The sequence below is a fragment of the Plenodomus lingam genome (assembly GCF_022343315.1).
Source record: "Plenodomus lingam strain CAN1 chromosome Unknown contig_17, whole genome shotgun sequence".
NCBI lineage: Eukaryota > Fungi > Ascomycota > Dothideomycetes > Pleosporales > Leptosphaeriaceae > Plenodomus > Plenodomus lingam.
Genome location: NW_027093934.1, coordinates 98698 through 124444, shown reverse-complemented (window position 1 = coordinate 124444; position 25747 = coordinate 98698). Strand labels below are relative to the sequence as shown.

Here is a 25747-nt window from a genome sequence, read left to right as displayed (position 1 = left end):
TTTGGGCGATTTTCACAGGCTTCTTTGATTTCTACGTATATGGCAGTTGTCGCGGATGGGCTTACGAATGGAGGTTTGGGGGGAAACAGGGCTTTTTGGTAGCTGGCTGGCTGAGAGACATGGTTAGGTAGACTGTCAATGTTCAAGGGCAATGCGTGGCAAGCGTGTCTTTTTTTTTTGTTTAATAAATATTTACCATTGATTATCTTTCATTGCATGATTGCGGTGATGGTAGCCGCCCGTCCGCCTGTGTCAGTTGATCGAGGTGGGTTGTTTGTTGAGTGGTGTTGATGTCGACGGGTGCCCGAAGTGGAATTGGTTGGAAAGAAGAGGATGGGGTTGCCAAGCCAAGCCAGCCTTGGTCCCAAGTTCGTGCTCACCTGTGTCTTACTAACATGCGGCCGCCGAACTCTACAGAGAGCGAGACCGAAGTTCACCCACCAACCTCACTCTCTACACGGCACCACACGGCGGCCTGCGATGCGCCACGCCGGACGGAAGCTCTTGTCTCGCAGCCCTCGCCCTCGCCCTCGCCCTCGACTGTTTCCCCACAGCACACCCCTCGACACTCACTGGCAGCGCCGTCTCTTGGACACGAAGACCTGACTTGCAGCTGCTGCCCACACCCGCCGCACCACCTGGGCACATCCTCCCCCCCCCCCCCCCCACCGCCGCCTGGACGTGAGCCGTCGTCAATGATCAGCGCAACGCAGGCCAGCGGTCTCTCTGGTGAGCCCTCGCCACCGCACACACATGGACCAGCAGCGCAGGAGCCGGCGCGAGGTGAGCGCCTCTGAGGCCGCCCAGGGTTTGCAGTACACCGCCGACCGCCCGCGCGACGAGCGCTCCAAGGGCACCACCATCCGTACAGTGACGCCCGACGACCTGTCGATACCTGAGGAAGTTGGCTGCGGCAGTGGCAGTGGAAGCGGCGGTGGCGGCGGAGGCAGTGGCGGAGGTGGCAGCCAGAACTTCTCTCCCCCAAACAGCCCCCACTCGCAACACAGCCAGCCCGGCCAGCCTGGTCAGCCCTCTTCGTCGTCGTCGCAGCAGCGTACCACCAATCCGCGGGCCTTTGTCGCCCGTGCCACGAGCGAAACCGAGTATCGCAATGCGCGCGACCAGACGAGACCACGCACTCGCACCCTCGAGGAGAGGAGCACCCGCGACCGCTCGCCCTCGAGCCTCTTCGCCGCTGGCCGTCACCGCATTGGCTCCGTTGCCAGCAGCACGACCACGGCCAACTTCCAGAGTCTCGAGGAGTCTGTCGTCACCTCAATCGGCCACATCTCCACCATCTCGCCGCCCTCGTCCTCGCAACAGCACCAGCAGCACCAGCAGCACCAGCACCAGCACCAGCCCCCACCCCGCACTTCGAGTACCAATTCTCGGAGCCGCCTCATCAAGCAGCCCCTACGCACCGAGTCGCCAGCCAACGTAGCCGCTGCCAACAACCCCAATGCCGCCGCACCCGAGTCGTGGCCCTCCCCCGTGCCCGCTTCAGATGCCAGAAAACTCAAGGCCCTTATGCGCTCCACGTGCGGCAGAATGCAGGGCCTGCTCGCTTTTCGCCGTGGCGAGTCCAGCCCCTGGGCCCTTTCCTCGTGCTTCATCAACGAAGAGGCCGGCAGTCTGGTCTATGAGCCCAAGAATGATACTTCGTACACGAGGACGCTAATTCCGGATCTGAGAGGCTGCCATGTCAAGAGCGCGTACGATGGCGAGGCCTTCACCGCCTACCTCCATGTCATCGTCCACAACTCGAAGCTCCAAGTCCACCTGCGCCCACCGACCCAAGACGAGTTTGACATGTGGTTTGCCGCTCTACTGTGTTGGTCGCCGATGCGGCCAAAGGGCATACAGAACCGCATGGCCAAGCCTCAGGCTCCTGTCACCATGGAGCGACGACTGACCGACAGCAGGCGGCACTCCGAAGTGTCGCTGCTCAAGGAGACGCCCAAGAAGGAGGCTCCCATCATCAAGGTTGGCAAGATGATCTACTGGGACACAAGTGTGACCTACAGCAACATGGGAACCCCGAAAGGAGTCGTTTCTCGGCCGCAGACCCACCGCATGCAAAGTCACGGCTCTCGCCGGTGGAGAAGAGTCTCCTGCACGCTTCGCGAAAATGGAGAGCTCAAGCTTTACTCTGATACCGATGTCACCCTCGTCTCCACCGTCCAGCTTTCCCAACTCTCTCGATGTGCTGTTCAGCGGCTGGATCCTTCTGTTCTGGATAACGAATTTTGCATAGCCATATATCCTCAGTATACTGCTTCAGCTTCTGCACTGCCACTGTTACGACCCATCTTCCTATCTCTAGAATCACGAGTCTTGTACGAGGTCTGGATTGTCTTGTTACGCGCCTTTACCGTTCCACAGTTGTATGGCCCAAAGTCAGACTCACTCAACGATGAAGGAACACTGTCACCGTCGTTTGGAACACATGACATGTTTCGCATGGAGAAGTCGCTGTTCATAAGAGTCATTGAGGGGAGACTAGTACCCCCCGTCAGTCCAAAGGTTGCCGATGGTGCCACCCCTATCAGACCTTCTTCCTCAGCCAACGCCAACCCGGGAGGATACCTCATGGAGATCTTACTAGACGGAGAAACCCGCGCGAAAACCATGACCAAGAATGAAGGAAACGCGCCATTCTGGAGAGAAGAATTCGAATTCTTGGACCTGCCTGCTCTTCACACAGCATCGTTACTGCTGAAGAAGCGGCCACCAAGTTATACAAGCGGCGAAAAACCCCTGTTCACCTCTGCCCTGAGCACAGACTTGGCTGCAGAAGGCGGCTATGCTGGCACCACCTTTGATCAGACCATTGGAAAGACAGATATCTATCTGGATGACCTAGGCCCGAATCAAGAGATGGAGAAGTGGTGGCCATTGATCAACATGTACGGTAATAGCGTTGGCGAAGTACTTATCAAGGTCAGCAGCGAAGAATGTGCCATTTTGATGGCGCGCGATTACTATCCTCTCTCGGAATTGCTCCATCGCTTTTCGAACAGCCTTACGCTCCAAATCGCGCACATGGTACCGAATGAACTCAAGAAGCTGTCCGAATATCTACTTAACATCTTCCAAGTCTCTGGGGCTGCTGGCGAATGGATTTGTGCGCTTGTCGAGGAAGAGATTGATGGGACACTACGAGACTCGCCTGCTAGTCGGTTGCGTTTCAGCCAGCGATTGGGATCCAGCGAGTCGAACGAGTCAGCACGCGCTATGTTCGGGTCTGCTGGTGACCGGGAGCTCTTCGTGCGAGATATGGGTAATAATGCGAAGCTAGAAGCCAATCTACTTTTCCGCGGCAATACTCTGCTCACAAAGTCTCTGGACCTTCACATGCGCCGGCTTGGTAAAGAATATCTCGAAGAAACGCTTAGTGAAAAGCTGAGGGAGATCAACGAGAAGGATCCTGAATGCGAAGTCGATCCAAATAAGGTGACGTCGCAACATGAGCTTGACAGGAACTGGAGACGGCTGATCAACTGCACGGAAGAAGTCTGGCGAGCGATATACAATTCAGTATCAAGGTGTCCACAGGAGCTCAGGCTCATCTTCAGGCACATCAGAGCTTGCGCTGACGATAGATACGGAGACTACCTGCGGACCGTGCAGTATAGTAGTGTGTCTGGCTTTCTGTTCTTACGATTCTTCGTGCCAGCAGTACTAAATCCAAAGCTTTTTGGTCTGCTAAAAGGTATGTGGCTGTACACAAGCAGCGTCACGCCTCTGGGTACTGATGACATTTCCGCAGATCACCCCAAGACCAAAGCCCGCAGAACTTTTACACTCATTGCCAAATCACTGCAGGGCTTGGCCAACATGTCATCGTTTGGTACTAAAGAAGCATGGATGGAACCGATGAATGCATTCTTATCGACTCATCGCGCAGAGTTCAAAAAGTATCTTGATGACATTTGTTCCATCTCGACGACCGCATCCCCGACGCCACCAATTCCGCCTTCCTATAGCACGCCTATCGCTATCCTCCATCGACTCCCACCTACGTTCAAAGAAGGCTTTCCTTCATTGCCATACCTCATTGATCATTCGCGAAATTTTGCAATGTTGGTGAATTTATGGCTAGACAACACACAGAAGAGTGCGGGTGATATTCAGGCAGGTGACGGAGATCTTCTCCGCTTCCATAATATCTGCGTGTCACTCAATGAACGCACCAAGGATTGTCTGGCTCGCGCTGAACCTGCAGAACGGCCTTCTTCTTCTTTGAGCGTGAAGTGGGAGGAGCTTGTTGAGCAGCTGCAAGGCTCGAGAATTGATAGCAATCGTGGAGCCGTTACTCGAAATCGTGGCCCGATTCAAGAGGAAGAGTTTGAAGATGCTCCCATGTCACCTTATCCCGGTGAAGAGTTTTCTTCGTCGTCAACAACAAGCACACCTATCACTATGCAACCTGCACCCCGGACCCGACATCAACAAAACACCAGCATCTCCGCCTCTGCCAGCTCCCAAAAAAGCAGCAGCTCAGCCACTATATCCTACACTAACCCCTTCACCATCTCCAAAGCATGGTCTGGTCGCTCGGCACCCTCGGGTCACGACTCTGTACCAGCATCTCAGTCTGCATCTACATCTGCCAGCGCTGATGCGTCTGGTGCAGAGGACACACCGCCAGGTTCTAGCGATGGGCTTCACATGGCCCCAGCGCCTTCTTACCCTCAGACCTTGACTGAGCCTTCCATTGCCGCGAACTCGTTCAACTACAGCAACCCCAACATGCACATTAATACACAGCCCCAGAATAACAGCCGGGGATTTGGTTATCCACCCCACAGTGCAGGTGGTCAGAGCATGCAAGGCAGCGAAAATGGCAGTATCCAGGAGGAAGAGTACACTACGGCCCTCCCAGCCTTCAACTCCAAGGAAGGCAAAGAGAAGGAACGAAAAGAGCGCAGTTTTCGAGGCGTCCTTCCGTTCAACCGCAAGCGAAAAGATAAGGATAAAGACAAGGACAAGGACAAGGACGACGATGAGAAGAAAAAAGAGAAAAAGGACAGGAAGGAGAAAAAGGCCGAGAAAGAGCGAGAGCGTGAACGCGAAGAAGAAAAAGAGCGGGAAAAAGAGGAAAAGCGGGATAAACACCATTCCCACAAGTCCAAAGACAAGGACCGCGACCGGGACAGTCATAGAAGCAAAAAGGACAAGGAAGATAAAGACAAGTCTCATCGTCACCGCTCCCGTAGCCGAAGCCGCAGCAACGAACGAGATTCTCGCCACAGTGCTTTAGGCGCATTCACAGAACTCTCGCTCCGCTCTAAGAACTCACAATCCAGCCATCACCATAACTCGCACAAGAACTCGCCAAATAACGACTACAACTCCAACTTCAATATTCCTATCAGTACCCATACCACCACGACCAGCACTACAACAACCACATCCTACTCAAGCCACAACCCACTCTCTACTCTGACCCCCAAAAACCGGGATGAGCCCATTTTCTCGCCCCGTCATACAAGTACGCGTGATCGTGAACGAGACGAAGAATTCTGACTACATGGTTGGTTCACTGGGGAGTCGCCCAAGGGCGCGGGCTTTGGTGCGTTTGGGGAACGAGGATTCGGGTCCTTGGGATTAGGCAGACGGGAGCTGAAGCGGCGGAAGAGTGCGGGAGAGTTGTTGGGTAGAGACGAGAAGGAGAGGAAGAGGGAGAAGGAGAAGCAGGGGTTTTTACGAAGAGAGGCGTGATGTCGTGAAGATGTGGATGAACTGATGATGGCCATTGGGACGAGGGTGAGGGAATAGTGAGGGAAGGCCGGGGGTGTCGTAGGGTGGGGAGCGAGCGAGCATACATTCACATAACTGAGCAGCCTGCACGGCATAGCATGGATGGACTGATATACTCTGCCTCTTCTCCAAACGACATGACAACCGAGAAAGGCAAAGGAATCGAAAAGAAAGGAAGAGACAGGACAGGACAGGATAGGGTAAGAAAGAGCTGGGCGTGTGAATCCCATGAAGGGAAGGACAGGAACATATCTAAGAAATCCAATGTACATGATGAGATGTGATAAGAACGGTTCTCTAGCGATGATTATATATCTACATACACAACTGTACCTTTTTTGGATTTTTTCCACATGAGTTTGTTATTTTACAGGCGTCTGATGTACTGTATACCTGCATTTTTGTGTCTGGCATCTTACTGCATGTCATGTTCCTTTAACATGACATGTGGAGCCGGACATAGATCCAAGGACGTATCACAAGAAATGCATAAGTATTTGCTGGACATGAATATGAAACAATAACTGACCACACACATGAAGAGATGAAGGTAAAAGGCAGACATAACGTCGCATCGCAATTCCTGAATCACAAAAATGTCGCCCTTCTTCCATGTGATAATTAAAGTCTTCACCGATCGCCTTTTCGGATTTTCTGGAGTTTGTGTGTATCAAGTCCTAGAGCCATTTTGTATTCTGGTGTGTCCTGCGGACATGATGTCAAGTCTAAGGGTGAGGAGGAATTTTCTAGTCTCTTTAACACAATACTGTGAAAACACGTGAGTCTGACAACACACCCCTTCTCATTAATATGCATACCACTCGTGGCATTGACCTCCAAGACCACATCTTTTGTTCTCCCGGGCTTTCCTTCCACCCATTCACAGAACAACAACCTCAGTCAAAGTTGAAGGCATTAGCATAGACCTTCTTCTCCTTCTCCTTGCGCGCCTGCACCCTCTTCTTCACAACATCCAACTCCTTAAGAATTGCTGCATCCCCGGGCGCCAACTTCGCCGCCTCGTTCAAATCCCTCAACGCCTCATCCTCATTCTTCTTGCCTGCCCTAGCCGTCGCGCGTCGGAACAGCGCCTTGGCTTTATCCTTGTCGGAAATGCCCTCCATCTCCAGCGCCTTCGTCGCGCTCTCGGCTGCTTCCGCGAACTGTCCAATCTTATTCTGCAAGAGGGCCGAGTTAGAGTAAAGTTGTATTTTCAAGGCGTTCAGCGCGGGCCAGAGGTCTGCTGGGTCCGAGTCGAGTGGCACGGGATATTCTTGCAGGTATCGGATGCCCTTTTGGTATTTGTTCAGGGCGAGGTTGTTGTCGCCCTTTTTGAAGGCATCATTGCCCATAGTCTTGAGCTCGGTGGCTATCTTCAGGATCTCTTTGCCATCCCATTCATCTTCACTATTGGCTTTTTGGTCTTCGGGGTAGTCTTCGTAGGGGTCGCCTGTCGCGTCAGACACCTTGATGGTGGCCTTGTCGTACTCTTCGCCGGTGAGTTCACCACAATCAATGATTGTAGCATCCTGCCAGGGTTTATCGCCAGATTGGACCTTTAGGTTTTCGATTTGGCGGACGATGGATTTGCCGGCTATAACTTCACCGAACACAACGTGTTTCTTGTCGAGGTGTGGAGTTGGAACCGTAGTAACGAAGAATTGGGAACCGTTAGTGCCTATTTTTATCTTCAAGTTAGCCACTGAATTCTCATATCCAAAAAGATCCCCACACCATGTTGCCTTCCTAGAACGGGAGGTCAAGGGAACATACCAGGCCCAGCGTTTGCCATACTCAGTAAAAACGGCTTCGTGTGCATCTTCTCGAAGTTCTCATCCTCGAATTTCTCCCCATAGATACTCTCTCCACCTGTTCCATTACCCTGTGTGAAATCTCCACCCTGGATCATGAAGCCCTTGATCACACGGTGGAAGCTAGAGCCCTTGTAGTGGAGAGGCTTGCCCGAATTGCCTATGCCCTTTTCGCCAGTACATAGTGCGCGAAAGTTCTCGGCAGTCTTGGGGACGATTTCGTTGTACTGTAGAAACGTTTTGTTAGTGCGGTTCTTCGATTGATTGGATGGTGGGTAGAAGGGAGAGTGAGTGTAAGGTAACGTACGAGTTCAAAGGCAATACGACCGGCTTTGACACCGCCGATGGCAATGTCGAAGAAGACACGAGACCGCTCTGCAATGAGTCAGTTAATAGACTTCTTCACAATGCCTTGAAGCTTCATGACAAGCTCCACAATACAGCGTTGCAAAAGCACTTACTAGTTTCAGCCATGACCATTCAATTTCTTTGCAGAGTTGTAAGTGTAAGCGTTAGAGTAGGAGAATAAGAGCTTCGTTGAATAACCTGGATTCGTAAAGTAATTCCTCGTAGACGTGAAACTAAGAGGAAGTGAGGCTGAAAGAAAAAAGAGCTACAGGCCGCGCCCGTAAGCTGCCAGAACGTTCTACACGAAGCTATAGCTCTTGCCGCGCTAAACCCCGCTGCGTGTACTACGAGAAGGACATGAGGTTTGATCGATCGTCAAATTAAAATATAGCACATGTTATATTATTTGAAACAAGCGGTGTGTGAGGGAAACGTATTGCAACCATTGCAGAGCTACGCAAAACTACAGTACGTTAACCATGGACGACTTGAGGGAGGGTGAGGGGTAACGCGGGGGCGGACGTCCGCGGCGTGAACTGACGCTCGCGACTAAGACCACATAGAGCAAATGTGACGAGCACGCAAAGCAATTCCTTTCTAATTTGCTATGCCACTTATCAAAGTCACCCATCTTTCCGTCTGGACTACCAGGACTAAACGAGTAAAAAAGCCCTGACAGTAGCAAAGGCTGCTCAACTAACACAGGCAGCAATTTTCCGCGCATTCGCATCCAAAACATCAACACCAAGAGCAATCCTCCCAAATATCCCACTTATTTCGTTGTCTTGACCCGTCTAGACATTGTGAAAGGTAGAACCGATGATACCGTCTCATTCTGATCATAGTGATATGTGAAGCCACCTTGAAGCGTCCTCCTCAGGGCATTCATACGAAGCAACTTCCACCACTTGTCGATACGGACCACGACACCGCTGTTGATTCTGACTTCAATAGTGCCCGCGCCTTTAGCCTTGCCCGTCTCTTTGTCCAATGTGGTAGAATAGCCAGGTCCACGTGTCGGTCGCTCGACTGAATTACGGACATCGACAAACGAAGAATGAAGCGTCTTGCGGTCCTTCTTCGAAATGCGCCGCGTAGAGACGCTGGCGAGCCCGTCGAGAGTGTGGAGAAGTTGGTCTTGCCTTCGGTACACTTGGTAGCGCTTGACCATGCGTATGTCATCTTTGACGACTTCGGGATCGTCAGAATCATCGGCGTCTGATGGCTCTTCATCGTCGGCTTCTACTGCTGTATAAGACTTCTCGTACAGGAGAGCAATGTTCTCGCCAGCGGCGACTTGGACTCCCGAGTCTGCACTCTCGAGTTGTTCGACGAACGCCTCGACAGCAGCCTCCGTCTCGTCCTCCAAGTCTTCGATTTGGGTAGCGAGGAGACCCCACTGCTCTAGAGCTGCGATGACTACATCACTATCATCTTGCGCATCTACGGATGCGCCATCTGATTCAACGATTTCTAGGAAAAAGTTCATAATGTCCAGAATCTCGTCGTCACCTGCCCCGGCGAAGGAAGCGGCGAGGCCAAGCGTGTAAATCGCATTGGCCTTGACCTCAACAGATGTAGAGGATTGTATTGATCGCTTGAGCTGATCGGCGATATCGTCGTAGATATCAGCCGAGTCCAGTGTGAGGATAGTCACTCCAAGTGCTGGACAGTGTCAGTATCTTGCATCACAACGCATCGTTGAGCTTGCCTTTTAGCGCTTTTAGCGCTTCGCGCTCCGTTGTCTCCTGTTTGATGCTCCTAAGCATAGATGACAACAGCTCACTGATATGCACCTCGATCTCGTCTTTCGCATATCGTGCCATGAGGATATGCGTATATGCATTCAGGCTCTCTGCGCGACCCTCGGTGCTGCTGCGCTTGAGATTGGTGATCTGCTCGATGCGCGTATTGAGCTCAGCCTTCCATGCCCCTTCTGGGATATCGACATCCTCGCCGTTGATCACGTCGTCGATCGAGTTTGTACTGCAAGTAATACATGAGTCTAGTTTTGAGTGGTTTGCTGGAGCGCAAGGGGAATGTGTCACAGATGGCCATGTTGGAGAATTACAAAAGTTGCGAACATGTGAAAACTTACCTCATAGCAGTACCATCGCTGTGATATTCTTCGTCGTCATCCGAGACTGGCCGCGTACGGCTGGCTGCGCGCGACTGAGCAGGTGACGCTGCCGCTGAGTTGGACTTGGAGGCCGCAGTTGAGACAATGCGTGAGCGCGCCTTGCGAGAAACTGTCTTGTGGCTCTCGAGCGCCTGTCTACGAAGATCGCGCATGGTGAAACTGGTACTGGAAATCGCAGCCCGTGGGGGGTAGGGATTGCGGGTACTGGCCCTGCGCAGAGGCCGTGTATAGCCTGCGAGGGTAGGCCTTGAGGGGTTTGGAAATGCGGGGGGAGTAGAAAGGGCAAGGGCGCAGTAGTTATTGCAGCGGTAATGAGTCGTGAAGCTCGGTAGATGATAAGGATATGTGAGGTTTGAAAGACATGAGTCAAAGCCGGTTGGGTTTGCAAGAAATGGGGTTATGGGAAGGATGAAGGAAAGGGAGACAGCGGGAAGGCGTGTGTGTTGGTTGTGTTGGGTCAGGTCAGGTTGTCAATCAGATGTTCCTGCCAGAACGCTCCCGAGTCCCGGATGGGTTAACTCACTACGTCATCGTCGGCCCCAGATACGTAAGTAGGGTGTATACGTCTTGGACATTCACCTTACCTACTCTACCGTTGATTGACCTCGGAACCGTATTTGATCGCCTGGCTATATCTGCATACCTAAGTTCGTTGGTATATCCTCTTTTATGCTGCCACAGAAGTCTAGAAACACGTCAAAGATCTGTTACAGTACCATAAGCCTGACTGCGAATACAGCGATAGTAATTCTCAGAAGAATGTCAAGGTTCCTCCTACAATCAGGTAACATCTCCATAATTGCGTTGACAGTTTTGACATGAACCCTTCGCAACTGTTCCCATCTTTTCGTTACGTTTAATGTATTTGCTCACACTGAAGACCATTTGTACAACAATGGATGAGCGATGGATATTGCTGATCAAGCTCCTTTAGCATTTGTTAGTAGGCTTGAGTACAGAACTTGGCTGCCCTTAGCAAGTTCTGCCTTCAAAGAAAATTTCTGGTTCCTGTGGGTCATAAGCTATGAACTCTACTGGAAATTTGCAGAGTGAAGTAGTGATTTGGGTCAGCTCTTGATTGCTATCTCATTCTTTCTCTGCACCTCCATCTGCTGTCGACGCGCTAAGCAGTAGACCTACTCGGACGTAACTTGTGATAGATAACTACGTTTGCTTGAGCATTTGGAGTCATGGTCCTGGGGGCGAAGGCTGTGCAGAACGATATCCCGATAGAAAAGAGAGCTGAGATCAAAGTCTAAAGAACACAGGCACTTGTACGGTCATGCATCGGTCCTAACCCATGCTATTGAAATTTGGCGGGATGTTTTGAGTGCATCACAACATTAGTGAATCTTGGATATGTAATGTCACTTTCTTCACTCGGATATAAGCAAAGACCTGTCAAAAGGGGTGAACTAACTAGCTACTGGACATGACTGAATGGAGGCAGACAGGACGCTTGTCGTCGTCCCCAAAAGGGTCCAAATTGAATACTTACCATACAAACCGCTTTGTCACAACATGGAGCAAGTGTTCAGTACATTTGATTTTCGTTAGAACGGCAGGGAGAGAACATTGATCTACATAGATGAGGTAAAGATTTATCAATGAGATTATTGCCCTCCTAACGAAATCCATCGCGTAACACTGAGAGCACACTCGTGTTAAAAGCGCAGCGTAAATGATTTGAAGAGGTATGCTCATTGTCTATGATTCACACCGTGTCTTGTCATCTTGCAGGAAGGGATACAGCTACAGCATGAGTGGCGTGCGACTTTTAGCCTGAGGCAGATGAGAGTTCTACAAATTATTCGATGCACCTCCACACATCACTCGCTCACAGGGTTAAAAATTCATGCCTAGTTGACAGTTGTCCCGCAGCTTGATGCCTGAATTAACCCACGTTCTCGGCACATCCTCCAGCTATTCCCAATGCAGTGATAACAACAATAATCGATGGAAATACCCCTCTTCAATAGTCATGAAATACCGGTGAGAGCCTAGCTACTGGGTTTATTGTCGCATGTAAGGAAATTTCAACTGGTTGCTGTGCCATGGAAAGTCGGGGTATGCATATGTACGACAAATGAGGCAGAGTAGTGACGTGACTGCTTGGAGAATGGATGCCTCGAGGCTCCAACCACTTCATGATAAGAACTATCCTGTGCGACTCCTGAAATGCTTCCAACCTTTCCACCACGCATCTCCTTATAGTTCAAGCTCTCATACCAAAAAAATTTCAGCCGTCTCCCTCTTCTCATCCAAGATGAGCAAGAAGAAAAGTCACACTTTAAAGGAAGCGAACAAATCCTCGCGCATGTATCCATCACTCCACCAAGAAGTCACGAATGCGGTCTCCAAACATATCAGCTTGTTGGTTTTCCATGCGGAAGATAGCGCCGAAGGGGTCAACGAAGAATACTCCACCTACGCTAGAGGCGTTTTCCGATGCTACAATGCCAACTGTTCAACAAGATCTTGGAGTAGTGGCAAAGTGACTCTGTTAATCAGAAAATACCGCGATGGTACCTATAACGCTGTAGTATTCAAACAGCGCTGCGAAGAGTGCAAGAGGCTCGGAAAACTGAAACTGGACGAGACGTCATATACCGACCGAGTTACCTACAGACTGCTGAAGTGGGCGGGCGTCGCGCAGGCGCAGCCATACCATGGATCAAAGACGACCCCACCACACAAATCCCATCTATGCGAAGGGTGCAAACGGGGCGTTTGTCGAGAATCGTGATAGCCGAAACGTATATTAAAACTATCACTCTGGATAAGATAGCACGATTGTTAATCGTATATTTGTTTCTTGTCTTGTAATTAATAGGCTATGTAATACAATAATATTATTACGTAGACGTGGTAGATTATACAGAGCGGCTAAAAGAGTCTACAAAAAGGTTACCCTAGAACACTAATTAAGGTTATAAAGGGCTTAGGCAACACCTAATCCTAGATCCACTATGGTACAAAACCGGTTTACAGTAGCTATATTTATCTAAAGTAGACTAAGAAGTAGTTTAGGTAGAAGAAGTAAACCTAAATATAGTTTATTATACTATATATTCTATAAAAGTAAACTACTTTTATTTCTACTTCTATTAATCTACTAGTATTACGTAGTAATACCTAGTTTCCTACTATTTAAGTATTTTACCCCTCCTTTCTTTAATCTTCTTCACTACCTCTACCACCACCTCCACCACCTCCACCACCTCCACCACCTCCACCACCTCCACCACCTCCACCACCTCTATCACCACCACCATCTCTACTACCTCTACCACCACCTCTACTACCTCTACCACCTCTATTATCACCACCTCCACCACCTCTATTATCACCACCTCCACCACCTCTATTATCACCACCTCCACCACCTCTATTATCACCACCTCTATTATCACCACCTCCACCACCTCTATTATCACCACCTCTACCACCTCTATTATCACCACCTCTATTATCACCACCTCTATTATCACCACCTCTATTATCACCACCTCTATTATTACTACCTCCTATTAGTAAAAATATTATGACTTATTATTATGTTATATATGCGTATAGCGTGAAGCTAATCTTTTCTACCCCTTTTAGTCTTAGTTAGGTATTATAGCGTATAATAGAAATAAAACTACTTTTTATACTTAATTTAAACCCCTACTATAAAAGTAAACTACTACTTTAAACCTATTTATAGGTATACATAAGGTTAGTTTACACCTATATAGTAAACCCCTAGCGTACTATTCTATAGTAAACAATTTTTTACAATAGTAATCTACTCTCTACTAAGATACTAAATACTATTAATAACGCTTGTCGCAATCTTCCTTAAGGCTAGTACACAACTTAAATCCCCCGTGTAGAAATTTGGATCACGAAGGTTAGGAATGATTTGGGAGATGGATTATTAGATTATATCTACTATGATTAGACGTATATAAATAGAGCTTTAGCTACCCTTACTAGAAGGTGTATAATTAGTAAACCTTCCTTACTAGAGCTCCTGTTTCTATTAGGCACTTAGTAGTAAGCTAGTAGTTAATTAGATAGTAGGTTATATAGGGGTATTAATTAGGATTAATTAGAATTAATTAGATTAAGATACTCTATAATCTAGTTATTATCCCTCCTATAATATACCTCCTAGGTATAGGTAGATCTTCTTATTATATTTTATCTATATATAGATAGATAGCTAGTATAGCTAATTAGAGTATTATATATCTAAAGGGTTAAATTAGTATACCCTTTAGATACTAGTTTAAAGCTAGTACACTTTCCTTATTAGGCTTATATACTTATATACTAAGATATTATCTAGAGTAAGCTCTAAACCTATCTTACCTAACTTTAATCTTTACTATACCCTAAATTTTAAGATTATATAACTCTAAAGATCTAACTTATACTTATATTCCTACTAACCTATGTCTTAGTTAAAGTTTAAAACTACTACCTATACTTACTTTACTTATACTACCCTTAATACTTCTTATACTACTAAGGCTACTATTACTACTAAGGCTAAACACGCTACTACTAAAGCTACTAAAGAGGCTTAGTATATAGCTACTAAGTATAAGGCTACTACTAAGAGTATAGCTACTAGGTATATAGCTACTACTACTATTAAGAAAGCCTTAATTAATACTACTTATAAGAAGTATATATAGTTATATTTAGCTAAGATTAAGAAGTTAAAAAAGGGGTATATCTCTATCCTAGCTCTTACTCCTTCTCTAGCTCCTTTTCCCTCTCTAGCTCTTACTCCTCCCTAGACCCTAACTAAGGCCCTTACTCCCACTCCTACTCTCTCTCTAGCTTCTAAGGAGACCCTAAGATCCTCCTATTATAGGGAGCCTAGTATTTATTATACTAAAACTTATTTAAATTATCTATACTTTATACTCTTTAATAAGTCTAATAGTAAATACTATAACTCCTCTAGTAAGGGGACTTAGTACTAGTAGTGCTCCTCTAAGTATAGCTATATCCTAATATAAATAATCTATATAAGAATTTTCTTTTATTCTACTTTTAGTAAGATTAAATACTAATAAACTAATTTAGCCTTAAGCTTACCTAATATTCTATACTATCCTTTCTAGTAAGGAAGTAAGTAGGTAAGAGCTAAGATCTTCTTAAGGATAAGAAGAGAAGGATCTTAGTACTCCTTAAGGAGAGTAAGGCTAAATAGCAGGAGCTAGTAAAAGCTACTACTACTACTACTACTAAGCTTGCGCGTAAGGCTACTCTTATAGCTAAGGGCGCCTAAAGCTCCTTATCTAAAGATAAGGACTCTAGCTCCTCTAAGGTTCCCCCTATAGATCCTAGGTGTGAAGGGCTTAGGCTTATGCCTAAGCCTAGGCCTAACACAAGACGGACCAAGTCTAACACTACTACTACTACTACTACTAAGCAAACACACTACACACCTATAAAAAGGCGTAGAGGGCTTACCTCTCCTTTAAGATACTAAATACTATTATTAACGCTTATTATATTCTCCCTTAAGGCTAGTCTATAATATTTTAGTATCTTCTTCTAAATATACTATAATAGTAATAAGAGATAGACGCGCTAGATATTTAGAATAATTAGGTGTAACCTAATATAGTAGAAAGGCTAATATAGTAGCTCTATAGATTAATAGAATAATAGGCTTAAGACTCTACTATAATAGCTATACTATATTAGTAGAATAAGGAAATACGTAATTAGATTCTATCCTAACCCTCCTCTAAGCCTACTAGGTTTAATAACCTACTACCTCTACTTCCCTTTACCTTATACTATAAACCCTTTCTAGTTAGCTTACTATATAATAGCACTAAGGTAAACTTCTCCTCCTAGTAAATAACTATAGAATTTAAACTACGTGTAGATAAGGTTTTTATTAGGGATAAAGATGTAAGATTTATATATATTTAGTCCTAGTTATTACCTATAGTCTAGCGCGCTATAGCACTATACTTTAAGGATAGAGTAACGTGATCCACCACCGAGCGCCCACCCCCACCAAGCGCCCACTAACACCAAAATCCACCACCCACTAAATGAGGATATTGCGCCACCCACAATAGCTATTATCACGAGATTTCTTGGAGTCGCGATTATTAGATCTATTAGAGTAGATTAAATATTTTAGATTATATAAGCAGCTTTTTAGGGGGTCTAATTAGGCGCCTACGCTATAAAGTTGCCTCCACCACTATATCCTCTTCTACTAGCTCCTTATTAACCACCTTAGCTAGTATAATAGTAGGAGGCTTAAGGATTTGCCTCTTGCCTATTTAGGACGTTTTACTATTATTTTAGAGTTACTTTTCTAGTTACTTAGTAGTTTTCTACTTATCACGTGCAGCAGCTTTTTAGGCAGCTTTCTCCTCCCGCTCCTTCTTAGCAATTACTTAATTTAGGCGACGCTCCTCTATAAGTTAAGCTTTAGTAAGCTTCTATTACTTATAAAGCTTAATTACCTTGCTTTTTTAGTGTTATAGCTCCTGTTCTTTAAGGTTCTTTTGCTCCTAGAGCTTAAACGCTTGCTCTACCTTTAATAGTAAAATAAATTAGGCACTACTACTATAATTATTGTTAGGGGGTAATAATAGAGGTTTACCACGCTTCCTACGCTTCTTCTTATTAGCTAGGGCAGCCCTTAGGTGTTTATTTTTGTGGTTAAGTAGAGTATTTCTTACTAATATAGTGTAGATTGTCTAGCTAAGCTTCTTTAACTATTTATTATAGATATTAATTATAGTATTATAGAGTAACTACTCTATCTTTCTCTAATTACTTGCACTTAATATTAAGGTTGTACTATTACTTAAAGAAGGCTAGTTACTATTATTTATAGGTGCTTTAAACCTTAAAAGGATAACGTTAGGGTTAAGTAGTAAGATGCCTATTACTTTAAAAGCTGTTAATATTAGCTTTTCCTTAAAGGTATTGCTCTATGCAGTATTAAATAACTAGTAGAAATCCCTCTTAGTAATGCTTGTGAGCCCTTAGGAGCTATCTAGAAAACTAGATAGTTAAGCTTTGTATAAAGCTGCAAAGGGAGCAAATACTATAATATTAAGTAGCTAAAGGGTGTAAGTGCTATAAGGGGGATATATTATAAGTAGGATCTTGTGTTTATTATAGTACTTAATAAACTCTATTATTACGTAAGATCTATAGCTATTAAGGATAAGGAGCTAGTATAAAGTATAAGCTTTAGCTTTTGTCTTGCAATTAAACACCTCCTTAAGCTAGGATACCCCTAGGGTGTAGCTTGTCTACCTACTTAGTAATCCTATAAAGAAAGCTTAGTGTTATAATAGGTTAAAATCTTATAACTAGGTATCCTGTAGAGCTCTAGATTAGGACTAATAAATAAGGGTAGGGGTAAGAGCAGTACTATTAGCGTATATGCAAGCTATAGTAGTAATCTACTCCCTATTACTATCCTAGAGCATAGCTCTAATCTTTCTCTACTTATAGGCGCTCTTATTAAACACACGTTTAGTTTTTAATAGTACTCTAATAAGAAAACCCTTCTTATCTATATTATAGATATGCTAACTCTTAATATTATATTGCTCTATTTTTTAGTGTAAAAGCTTAAAGTATAAGCTATACTTAAAGGCAGAATTAGCTTTAAAGTGGTTGCAATTAAGCCTAGTAGCCTAATAGGAGATAAGATTAATATTATAGCAGTTAATAAAGCGCTACACCTAATTTTTGCCTACTAGATTCCCTATTATTTTAGTTGCAAAATTTTAAATAATAGTCTATATAGGGGGTAATCCTTGCCTATAAAGCTCTTTAATATACTCTATAAGCTTGCTTTCTTACGTCGTGTTAAGTATTTAACTATTTAGTAGAGTAGTAGTGCGCGCCTACTAAATTTTCTAGTGGCGTCTAGACAAGGTTAACCGCAAGCAACTATACTTTTCTGCTATTTCTAAGTATGTAAAATCTTCTCCAAGAGTCAAGGATTTAATTGCTGCAAGCGCGTCGTTAATAGGTGCTATGGTTGTTGAGAAATTTGGTGTTGAAAATTTAGTGATTTTGGTGTTAGTGGGCGCTTAGTAGGGGTGGGCGCTTGCTGGTGGATCACGTTATATAAGCATTAGGATATAAGTAGGTTTCTTAACTACTTAGTATTCTATTATAGTAACTATTATAGGTAAGAGCGTGCCTAAGTTATATTAGAACACCTATATTAGGGCTAGAATTAGCCTTTTATAGAGTTCTTTATAAACTTTATATAGCTTTTTATATAGTTAGGAGGTCTATACTAGGATAATAAATAAAAGCTATTATAACTATTATAGAAATTTGGATCACTAAGGTTAGGAATAATTTAGGAGATAGATTATTAGATTATATCTACTATAATTAGACTTATATATATAGAGCTTTAGCTACCCTTACTAGAAGGTAAATAATTAGTAAACCTTCCTTACTAGAGCTCCTACTTTTTATTAGGCACTTAGTAGTAAGCTAGTAGTTAATTAGATAGTAGGTTATATAGAGGTATTAATTAGGATTAATTAGATTAAGATACTCTATAATCTAGTTAATATCCCTCCTATAATATACCCCCTAGGTATAGGTAGATCTTTTATTATTATAGTTACGCTTATAGTTAGTAGGTAGTGTAGCTAATTAGAGCGTTGTATATCTAAAGGGTTAAATTAGCTTACCCTTTAGATACTAACTAGCGCGCCTTCCTTATTTAGCCTGCCCTTGCTTACGTAGATATTATCTAGACTAAGCTCTATACCTCTATCTACCTAACTATAATCTTTACTATAGCTTAAATTATAAGATTATATAACCCTAAAGGTCTAAACTATACTTATATCCTTACTAACCTATATCTTAGTTAAAGTTAAAAACTACTACTTGCGCTTACTCTACCTACGCTACCCTTATTACCTCCTACGCAGCTAAAGCTATAGTTACTAAAGCTGCTACTACTAAAGAAGAGCGTGCTACTACTAAGTATAAGGCTATTATAGAGCGTGTAGTAGCTAAGTGCGTAGCTACTACTACTATAGTTAAGATTAAGAAGCTAAGGAAGGGCGCTCCTGCCTTAGCTCTTACTACTCTAGCTCTAACTCTAGCTCCTGCTCCTCCCTAGACCCTACCTAATATCCCTGCTCCTGCTCCCTCTCTAGCTCCTAAGGAGACCCTAAGATCCTCCTGCTATAGAGAGCCTAGTATTTATTATACTAAAACTTATCTAAATTATCTACGCTCTACGCTCTTTAATAAGTCTAATAGCAAGTGCTATAACTCTTCTAGTAGGGGGACTTAGTGCTAGTAGTACTTCTCTAGGTATAGCTATATCCTAATATATATAATCTATATAAGAATTTTTCCTTTAGAATACTTAGTAAGATCTATACTAATAAACTAATAGCCCTAAGCTTGCCTAATATTCTACGCTATCCTTCCTAGCAAGGAAGTAGGCAGGTAAGAGCTAAGACCTTCTTAAGGATAAGAAGTAGAGGGTCTTAGTGCTCCTTAAGGAGAGTAAGGCTAAGTAGCAGGAGCTAGTAAAAGCTACTACTACTATTACTAAGCTTACACGCAAGGCTAATACTATAGCTAAGGGCGCCTAAAGCTCCTTATTAGAAGATAAGGACTCTAGCTCCTCTAAGGTTCCCCCTATAGATCCTAGGCTAGGGTAACCTAGGCGGCTCCCTATAGACTCTAAGGCACGCTTCTTACGCGTAATAGAGCTCCTTAAGGAAGCTACCTAGTTAATAATAGAGAGGTAGGCTATAGTTAGTTATTCTTATATTATATATTAATAGATCTTATATACTACCTTACTTTAATTAATATTATATAATATATACTCTACTATTATATAACTTTAGGTGCCCCCTAAACCTTATAAATTATTATATAGTTAGGTTTTTAGTAAGCCTATTAGCTAGTATATTACTAGTAGATAGGTAGGTAATATAGAAAGATCCCTTTGCATACTCTTATCCTAGCTATATGTTTTAAATATCTATATAGCGTAGCTTAGTAGTGATCTTTTTGTTATTACCTACTACTAACCTAATAGTTTATTAATTATTATAATTAATTATCTAGGTAGTATCTAAAGTAAGGTGTATTTTAGTTAAAAAGCGTTTTAACGCTATTGCTTCTTTACTTACTTACTTAAGCGCAAGAAGCTCTACCTTAGTAGTTAAAGTAGTAATAGTTGCTTATTAAGCTGCCTTCTAAATAATAGGTCCTCTAAAGAGCGTAATTAGGTATCTATATAATAATTGCTAAGTATTAATATTATTAGCAAATAACGTATTACTATATATTATAAGCTTATTAGGATCCCTATTCCTATATTAGATTAATTAGTATTAAGTTTAGTATAGATAGACAATTACTTAATTAACTGTATTAAAGTGTTGTTTAGATAGGTTAGTAAGGTATTAGGAGAGCTAGGAGGCTATATAGGCAATATTAGGGCGCACTATAATTAAGGTGTAAAGGATTAATCTAACGCGCTCTTAATAGTCCTTAATCTCTTTTTTAGTGGCTTCTCCTGTGCTCTTTTTAATATCTTTACTTAATAGTAATATAGCAGGGAATTTTCCTATCTCTACTAGATTAAATTTCTTTGCAATCTTGTTAATATATTTATTATAAACAAGCGTTATTATCTATCTCTTTCTATCCTAGATTACTCTTACCCCTAGAAACTAGCTTATAGGTCTCTTTTCTTCTATAGTATATCTTTGCTTTAGAGCTTAGATAACTTTGTAAGCTTAGCTTGCGTAGTTTTAGTAATAGAGCGATAGGATATTGTCTACATAGAATATTAACAAGATACTGCGATCTCTATTAAAGAATAGGCATAGCTCCTCTTTAGAAGTAATAAGCTTATTTTCTTAGAGTGTAGTTAAGAGCTTATTATACTATAATAATAGTAAGTCTTTTAGTCTATATAGAGCTTGTTTAAGCTTAACGCACTTCCTAGGTATTTAATATCCTTTAGGTAGCTTATAGATAACTATAGGGTGTTAATCCCTTAAGGCGTTAAGGAAAGCTCTAATAATATTATATTAATATATCTTAAGGTTAAACTTAGCTCTAATAGCTATTATAGTCCTAAAGGTTTAAGCTGCTAGGGTAGCTATATAAGTTAAATAAATTAAGTTAGTAAGCTATAGATCTCCTCTTACTACTATCCTTGCTTTACACTTAATTAGGTAACTATCCTAATTAAGCTTGTATATAAACACCTATTTAAGTAGGAGTAGATGCTCTTGCTTAGTTAGCCTATTAATCTCCTCCTAGGTACTAGCTTTTAGTAGAGTATTAATTTCTTTATATGCTACGTCTCTAAATTACTGTCCTATTTAGTGGTTATAGAGATCCTTCTATTATTTTAGCTCTTTTTGTAGAGCGTCCTAGTGCGTATTTCTTTTAGGGTTTTTAGGAGATTTGCTCCCTATTACTACTATAATTATAGCGTAGATTATAGTGTTTAGTTTAGGATGTACTAAAAGATTATACAAGGGATTTCTAATTAGATCTATATCTAATAGATCTATTACTATTGTGCCGTGGTATGGGATGTATGGGAGAAAAACAAGGCTTAGCCTAAAAAGTTAGGCGGATTGAATAGTATAAAGGCATGAAGGACCAGAGGATAGGACAAGGACAACTTCTACAGACTTTATTTTAACTCTACAATATTATCTTTTTACCTATGTTTCTGTATTAAACCTATATCCTCTGCTATAGAATTACTACTATTAAACCTTGCCCCTCCTACTTCTCCTTGTTTAAATAGGTTACTGTCCCTAACAGTTTAAATAGCAAAGCCTAAGGGGAACTTATCTTATCTTAGTAAAGGGGAGGGCCTAGTAGCATGCAACTAAGAGGACGTTTCTCTAAGTATAAGGAGGGCAGAGAAAAATTAAAAAATAGGTAGTGTTAATAATTAATATTATTAAGGCAAAAATAGTAGGCCTATATTAGGACGTAGCTAACGCGCGTTAGTAGGAATAGAGTAATAATACTAAGAGGCTAACTAGAAAATATTAGAAACACTAGAACAACTAGAACAACTAGAACTAGAACAACTAGAACTAGAATAACTAGAACTAGAACGACTAGAACTAGAACAACTAGAATAACTAGAACTAGAATAACTAGAATAACTAGAACTAGAATAACTAGAACTAGAACAACTAGAACTAGAATAACTAGAACTAGAATAACTAGAACTATTAGAATAATTAGAACTACAAGAAGTATTAGTAATACTAGAAGTGCTAGAACACCTAGAATATTACTACTAATAGAAAAGCTATAGTAAAGGCTATAGGATAGTGTGCGCTATTAGCAGGAAAATAGGGCTAGGCTAAAGTTACTAATGTAACAAGAATCTACTAAAAACAAAATATAGTCTATAAAAGTAAGAGATAGGAAAGGGGGGAAGTAATATAAGCAAGTAGATACTAACTTATCTAATAATTTTAATTAATATTACTAGTTTATACACCTTCTTTAATATTTATAGAAGCCTACTACCTTAACTAAGCTTATCCTTTTTACTAGGAATAATACCTAGAGAAAGTAATATTACCCTAGGGTTAACTAAAATAGAAACCTCTAGACCCCTAAGAAGAGTCCTTGTCCCTATAAGGCCTAGGAAAACTAACTTTTAGTTTTAGGGAAGGGAGGTTATAGAGTTCCTAGATAACTATAACTACTAGGTAGAAAATAGGGGGCTAGATAAAGTAGATTAGCTAAAAATTCTGCTAGACTTCTATAATACTATATACAGAACTTTTGTAAAGAAGCTTAGGCCCTACTAGAAGCAAGACTAGGAGGAGCTACAGGAAGCTATAAAGGAGCACTAGAGGGACTAGGATATAGCCTAAAGGATAGGTACCTAAACCTTCCTAGATGCGTATATATAAGAAGCCTCTAGAAACTTCCTAGGTCTCTTAGACTACTATACTAATTTTATAGTGTATAGCAATACCTGCCTAGTATCTAAGTAGCTATATAAAAGTAAAGTTAGATTTTTCTTCTTTAGAGGGTTACCCTAGGTAGATAAAGAGCTAGTCTTGCTTAGTATACTAGGAGGGCCTAATAGTAATAAGGTAGTAAGCTATAAGCTAGAGAAGATCTATACCTACGTTAAAAGAATCTATTAGCAAAGAGAAGGAATAAAATATATATTAGCTAGCTAAATAGAGGAAGATGCTTAGTAGGTATATTAGATATTAGAATTAGTAAAAGCCACGCCTATAAAGGAGGAAATTATAGAGGCAGCAAAGGGCGTTAGAAAGGAGCAAGCTACCACCTAACTACTACTAAACGTTAACCTAGAAATAGACTAGTTAATTAGGGCACTAGGAAAAATAAAGATAAGTTTAGCTAAGGCTAATAGGCTACAGGAACACTACGCGATAGGCCTACTACTAAAAGGCCTAGTAAACTAGCTCTACTTTATTTTATATATAACTAACACTAGGATAGAGCAAGGAATATATTAGAATACTATAGTAATTAGAGGGTTACTAATAAACTAGCTAAGAACCTAGGGCCCTACGTAAATATTAACTACTTAGCTAGGGCTATAGAGTTATAGGGGGTATAATAAGAAACTACCTACCTATAATATATATAGATTAGAAACCTACCTAGTAAGGGACTGCCCCCCCTAGCTAGAACTTATAGCGCTAAGGTAGGTAAGCACTTCCTAGAATCTAGAAATAAGGACTAGGATATTTTACTATAGACTATTATATAAAAGACTAGGGTAGGTTACTAAGCTAGTACTATAGAACTATACTCTTTACTAGATAAAGAAAAAGTTACGTGAATACTATAAAGTTACTAAGGATATCCTTAGCTAGCTAGCGTTATAAGTTAAGCTAGAACTATTTAATAGAATAGATTTAAGAGGCTAGTAGTAGAGGCAGACTTAAGGACTAGACTACCTAGCAGTAAAAAGAGCGGGAGCTAACGCGATATCTTCCTAGAATTAAGGATTAGAACTAGTAGATACTTAAAAAGAATATAAGCAGTTCTTAAACTATTAAATGCTATAAACTAATAAGGAAGACCTAGTAGTAATAATACTAGATTATATAGACTTAAGACATATTATCCTAGGATTAGCAGATAAGAATACACCTAGGATCTACGCCTCTATAAGGGAGAAAGAAAAGCAAAGGGACTAAGTCTTAGAAGAAGTAAGGATAGGATTAATCTAGAAGCGCGGGCAAGGAAGACTAGCACAAAACCTAGTAAACTAAGAAGAGGGAGCAAGTAAGGAGATAGAACTTAAAGAGACCCTAGAGATTCTATACCTAGCTTAGGCCTATACAGACCCCTTTGTAATAATCTAGCTACTAGATAATATAGGTAAAGGCTATGCAAATTTAGGGCCTAATTAGGACCTGCTAATAATAAGAAGAAAAGTATAGTTTAAAGAAGTAAAGAATAAAGAGCTTAAGGGAATAATGCGCCTAAGCCTAAACTAAATAGTAGCTGCTTTTCTTAGGTAGGAAGTCTAGGGAATTATGTTATGGACTGGCCTTAAGGGAGAATGCAATAAGCGTTGATAATAGTATTTAGTATCTTAAAGGAGAGGTAAGCCCTCCACGCCTTTTTATAGGTGTCTAGTGTGTTCGCTTAGTAGTAGTGTTAGACTTAGTCTATCTTGTGTTAGACCTAGGCTTAGGCATAAGCCTAAGCCCTTTACATACCCCTAACCTTCCCCTATAAACTATCGTGAAATTGTCTTTCTAGGGGTCTAGGGTTATGTCTTTGTCCTCTATAATCTATATTAGGCTTTATTACTATATTTTTTTAATTTTGTTATTATATCTTTATATTCCTTCCTAATTTATAATAGGCCTGTATATTAAGTGGTACGCGTGTATAGCGTCTATGCGCTTATTTTAGCACCCTACTATAAAAGTTCTAATATAGCTATCCTACCCTACTATAAATTTCCTAAACTTACTTTGTTATATAACAGATTTTCCCCCCCTAATTAGCCCTTCTCTCTACTCTTTCTCTATTAAATCCTACCTATCTAGCCCTTATTATATCCCTATCTGCCGCTGCTAGTGCTAGTAGTAGGGATCTACTATAAGGTAGTTAGACCCCGCGCTAGGCCTACTAAGATAAGGTGCATACTTTTAATATTCTCCCTATATTTCCTGTACTAACTTTTTATATAGCACACACCTCCCTAAATATAGTTACTTAGTAGCTTTATTATTTCTAGTAACTTAGATAATAAGGAATATAATAATAGTTTTATAAAGCCACTTCCCTATAATTAGTGTATTAACTAGCTTTGTCTCTTTAGCAAGTGTAACTATTAGGAAGGTAGTAGTAAGTTCCCCTTAATTTTATTTTCTTTATAGCAAGTTCTAACTATATCTAGGGCGCTTATACAAGTCCTACTATTATAGCCACAAGACCTGTACTTAATTAGAAGCTATCCTTGCTAATAATCCTAACATTTGCTAAGCCCTTTGTAACTAGCTTTAGTTTTATTATAGTTACTAGGAGGATTACCTCTATATTATAAAGAAGGGGACCCTTAGTACCTTTATAGGGAAACCTACTAAAGGCACCTATTACTAGTTTATACTATAGTTCTACTAGCTCTACTACTATT

At 42.2% G+C, this 25747-nt stretch overlaps 4 protein-coding genes across 4 annotated transcripts; 2 read left to right on the top strand and 2 right to left on the bottom strand.

Moving 5' to 3' along the window:
* The first annotated feature begins 404 nt into the window (after positions 1-404).
* On the top strand, positions 405-6137 carry IAQ61_003032 (uncharacterized protein). The gene is made up of 2 exons (XM_066095803.1): positions 405-3712; positions 3770-6137. The coding sequence occupies exons 1-2, from the start codon at positions 754-756 to the stop codon at positions 5527-5529; spliced, it is 4719 nt and encodes a 1572-aa protein (XP_065954048.1). The 5' UTR covers positions 405-753; the 3' UTR covers positions 5530-6137.
* Positions 6138-6337: 200 nt separating this feature from the next.
* Positions 6338-8281, bottom strand: CPR6 (peptidyl-prolyl cis-trans isomerase cpr6). The gene is made up of 4 exons (XM_003844647.2): positions 8036-8281; positions 7882-7949; positions 7537-7801; positions 6338-7441 (listed from the first exon to the last, which is right to left on the bottom strand). The coding sequence occupies exons 1-4, from the start codon at positions 8052-8054 to the stop codon at positions 6660-6662; spliced, it is 1134 nt and encodes a 377-aa protein (XP_003844695.2). The 5' UTR covers positions 8055-8281; the 3' UTR covers positions 6338-6659.
* A 413-nt stretch (positions 8282-8694) lies between these two features.
* IAQ61_003030 (uncharacterized protein) lies at positions 8695-10214 on the bottom strand (the record flags this gene model as incomplete). The annotated part of the gene is made up of 3 exons (XM_066095802.1): positions 8695-9587; positions 9634-9908; positions 10021-10214. The coding sequence occupies 3 exons, from the start codon at positions 10212-10214 to the stop codon at positions 8695-8697; spliced, it is 1362 nt and encodes a 453-aa protein (XP_065954047.1).
* Positions 10215-12328: 2114 nt separating this feature from the next.
* IAQ61_003029 (uncharacterized protein) lies at positions 12329-12808 on the top strand (the record flags this gene model as incomplete). The annotated part of the gene is made up of 1 exon (XM_003844645.1): positions 12329-12808. One exon carries the CDS (start codon positions 12329-12331, stop codon positions 12806-12808), a length of 480 nt encoding a protein of 159 aa, XP_003844693.1.
* Positions 12809-25747: the final 12939 nt, after the last annotated feature.

Excerpts from the sequence above, each read along its gene's own strand:
- IAQ61_003032 (XM_066095803.1), top strand. The coding sequence starts at position 754 with ATGGACCAGCAGCGCAGGAGCCGGCGCGAGGTGAGCGCCTCTGAGGCC. Across the intron at positions 3,713-3,769 it reads GCTTTTTGGTCTGCTAAAAG|ATCACCCCAAGACCAAAGCC; the intron begins GTATGTGGCTGT and ends ACATTTCCGCAG.
- CPR6 (XM_003844647.2), bottom strand. Across the intron at positions 7,802-7,881 it reads GTCGTATTGCCTTTGAACTC|TACAACGAAATCGTCCCCAA; the intron begins GTACGTTACCTT and ends ACGTTTCTACAG. Across the intron at positions 7,442-7,536 it reads TATGGCAAACGCTGGGCCTG|GCACTAACGGTTCCCAATTC; the intron begins GTATGTTCCCTT and ends AGATAAAAATAG.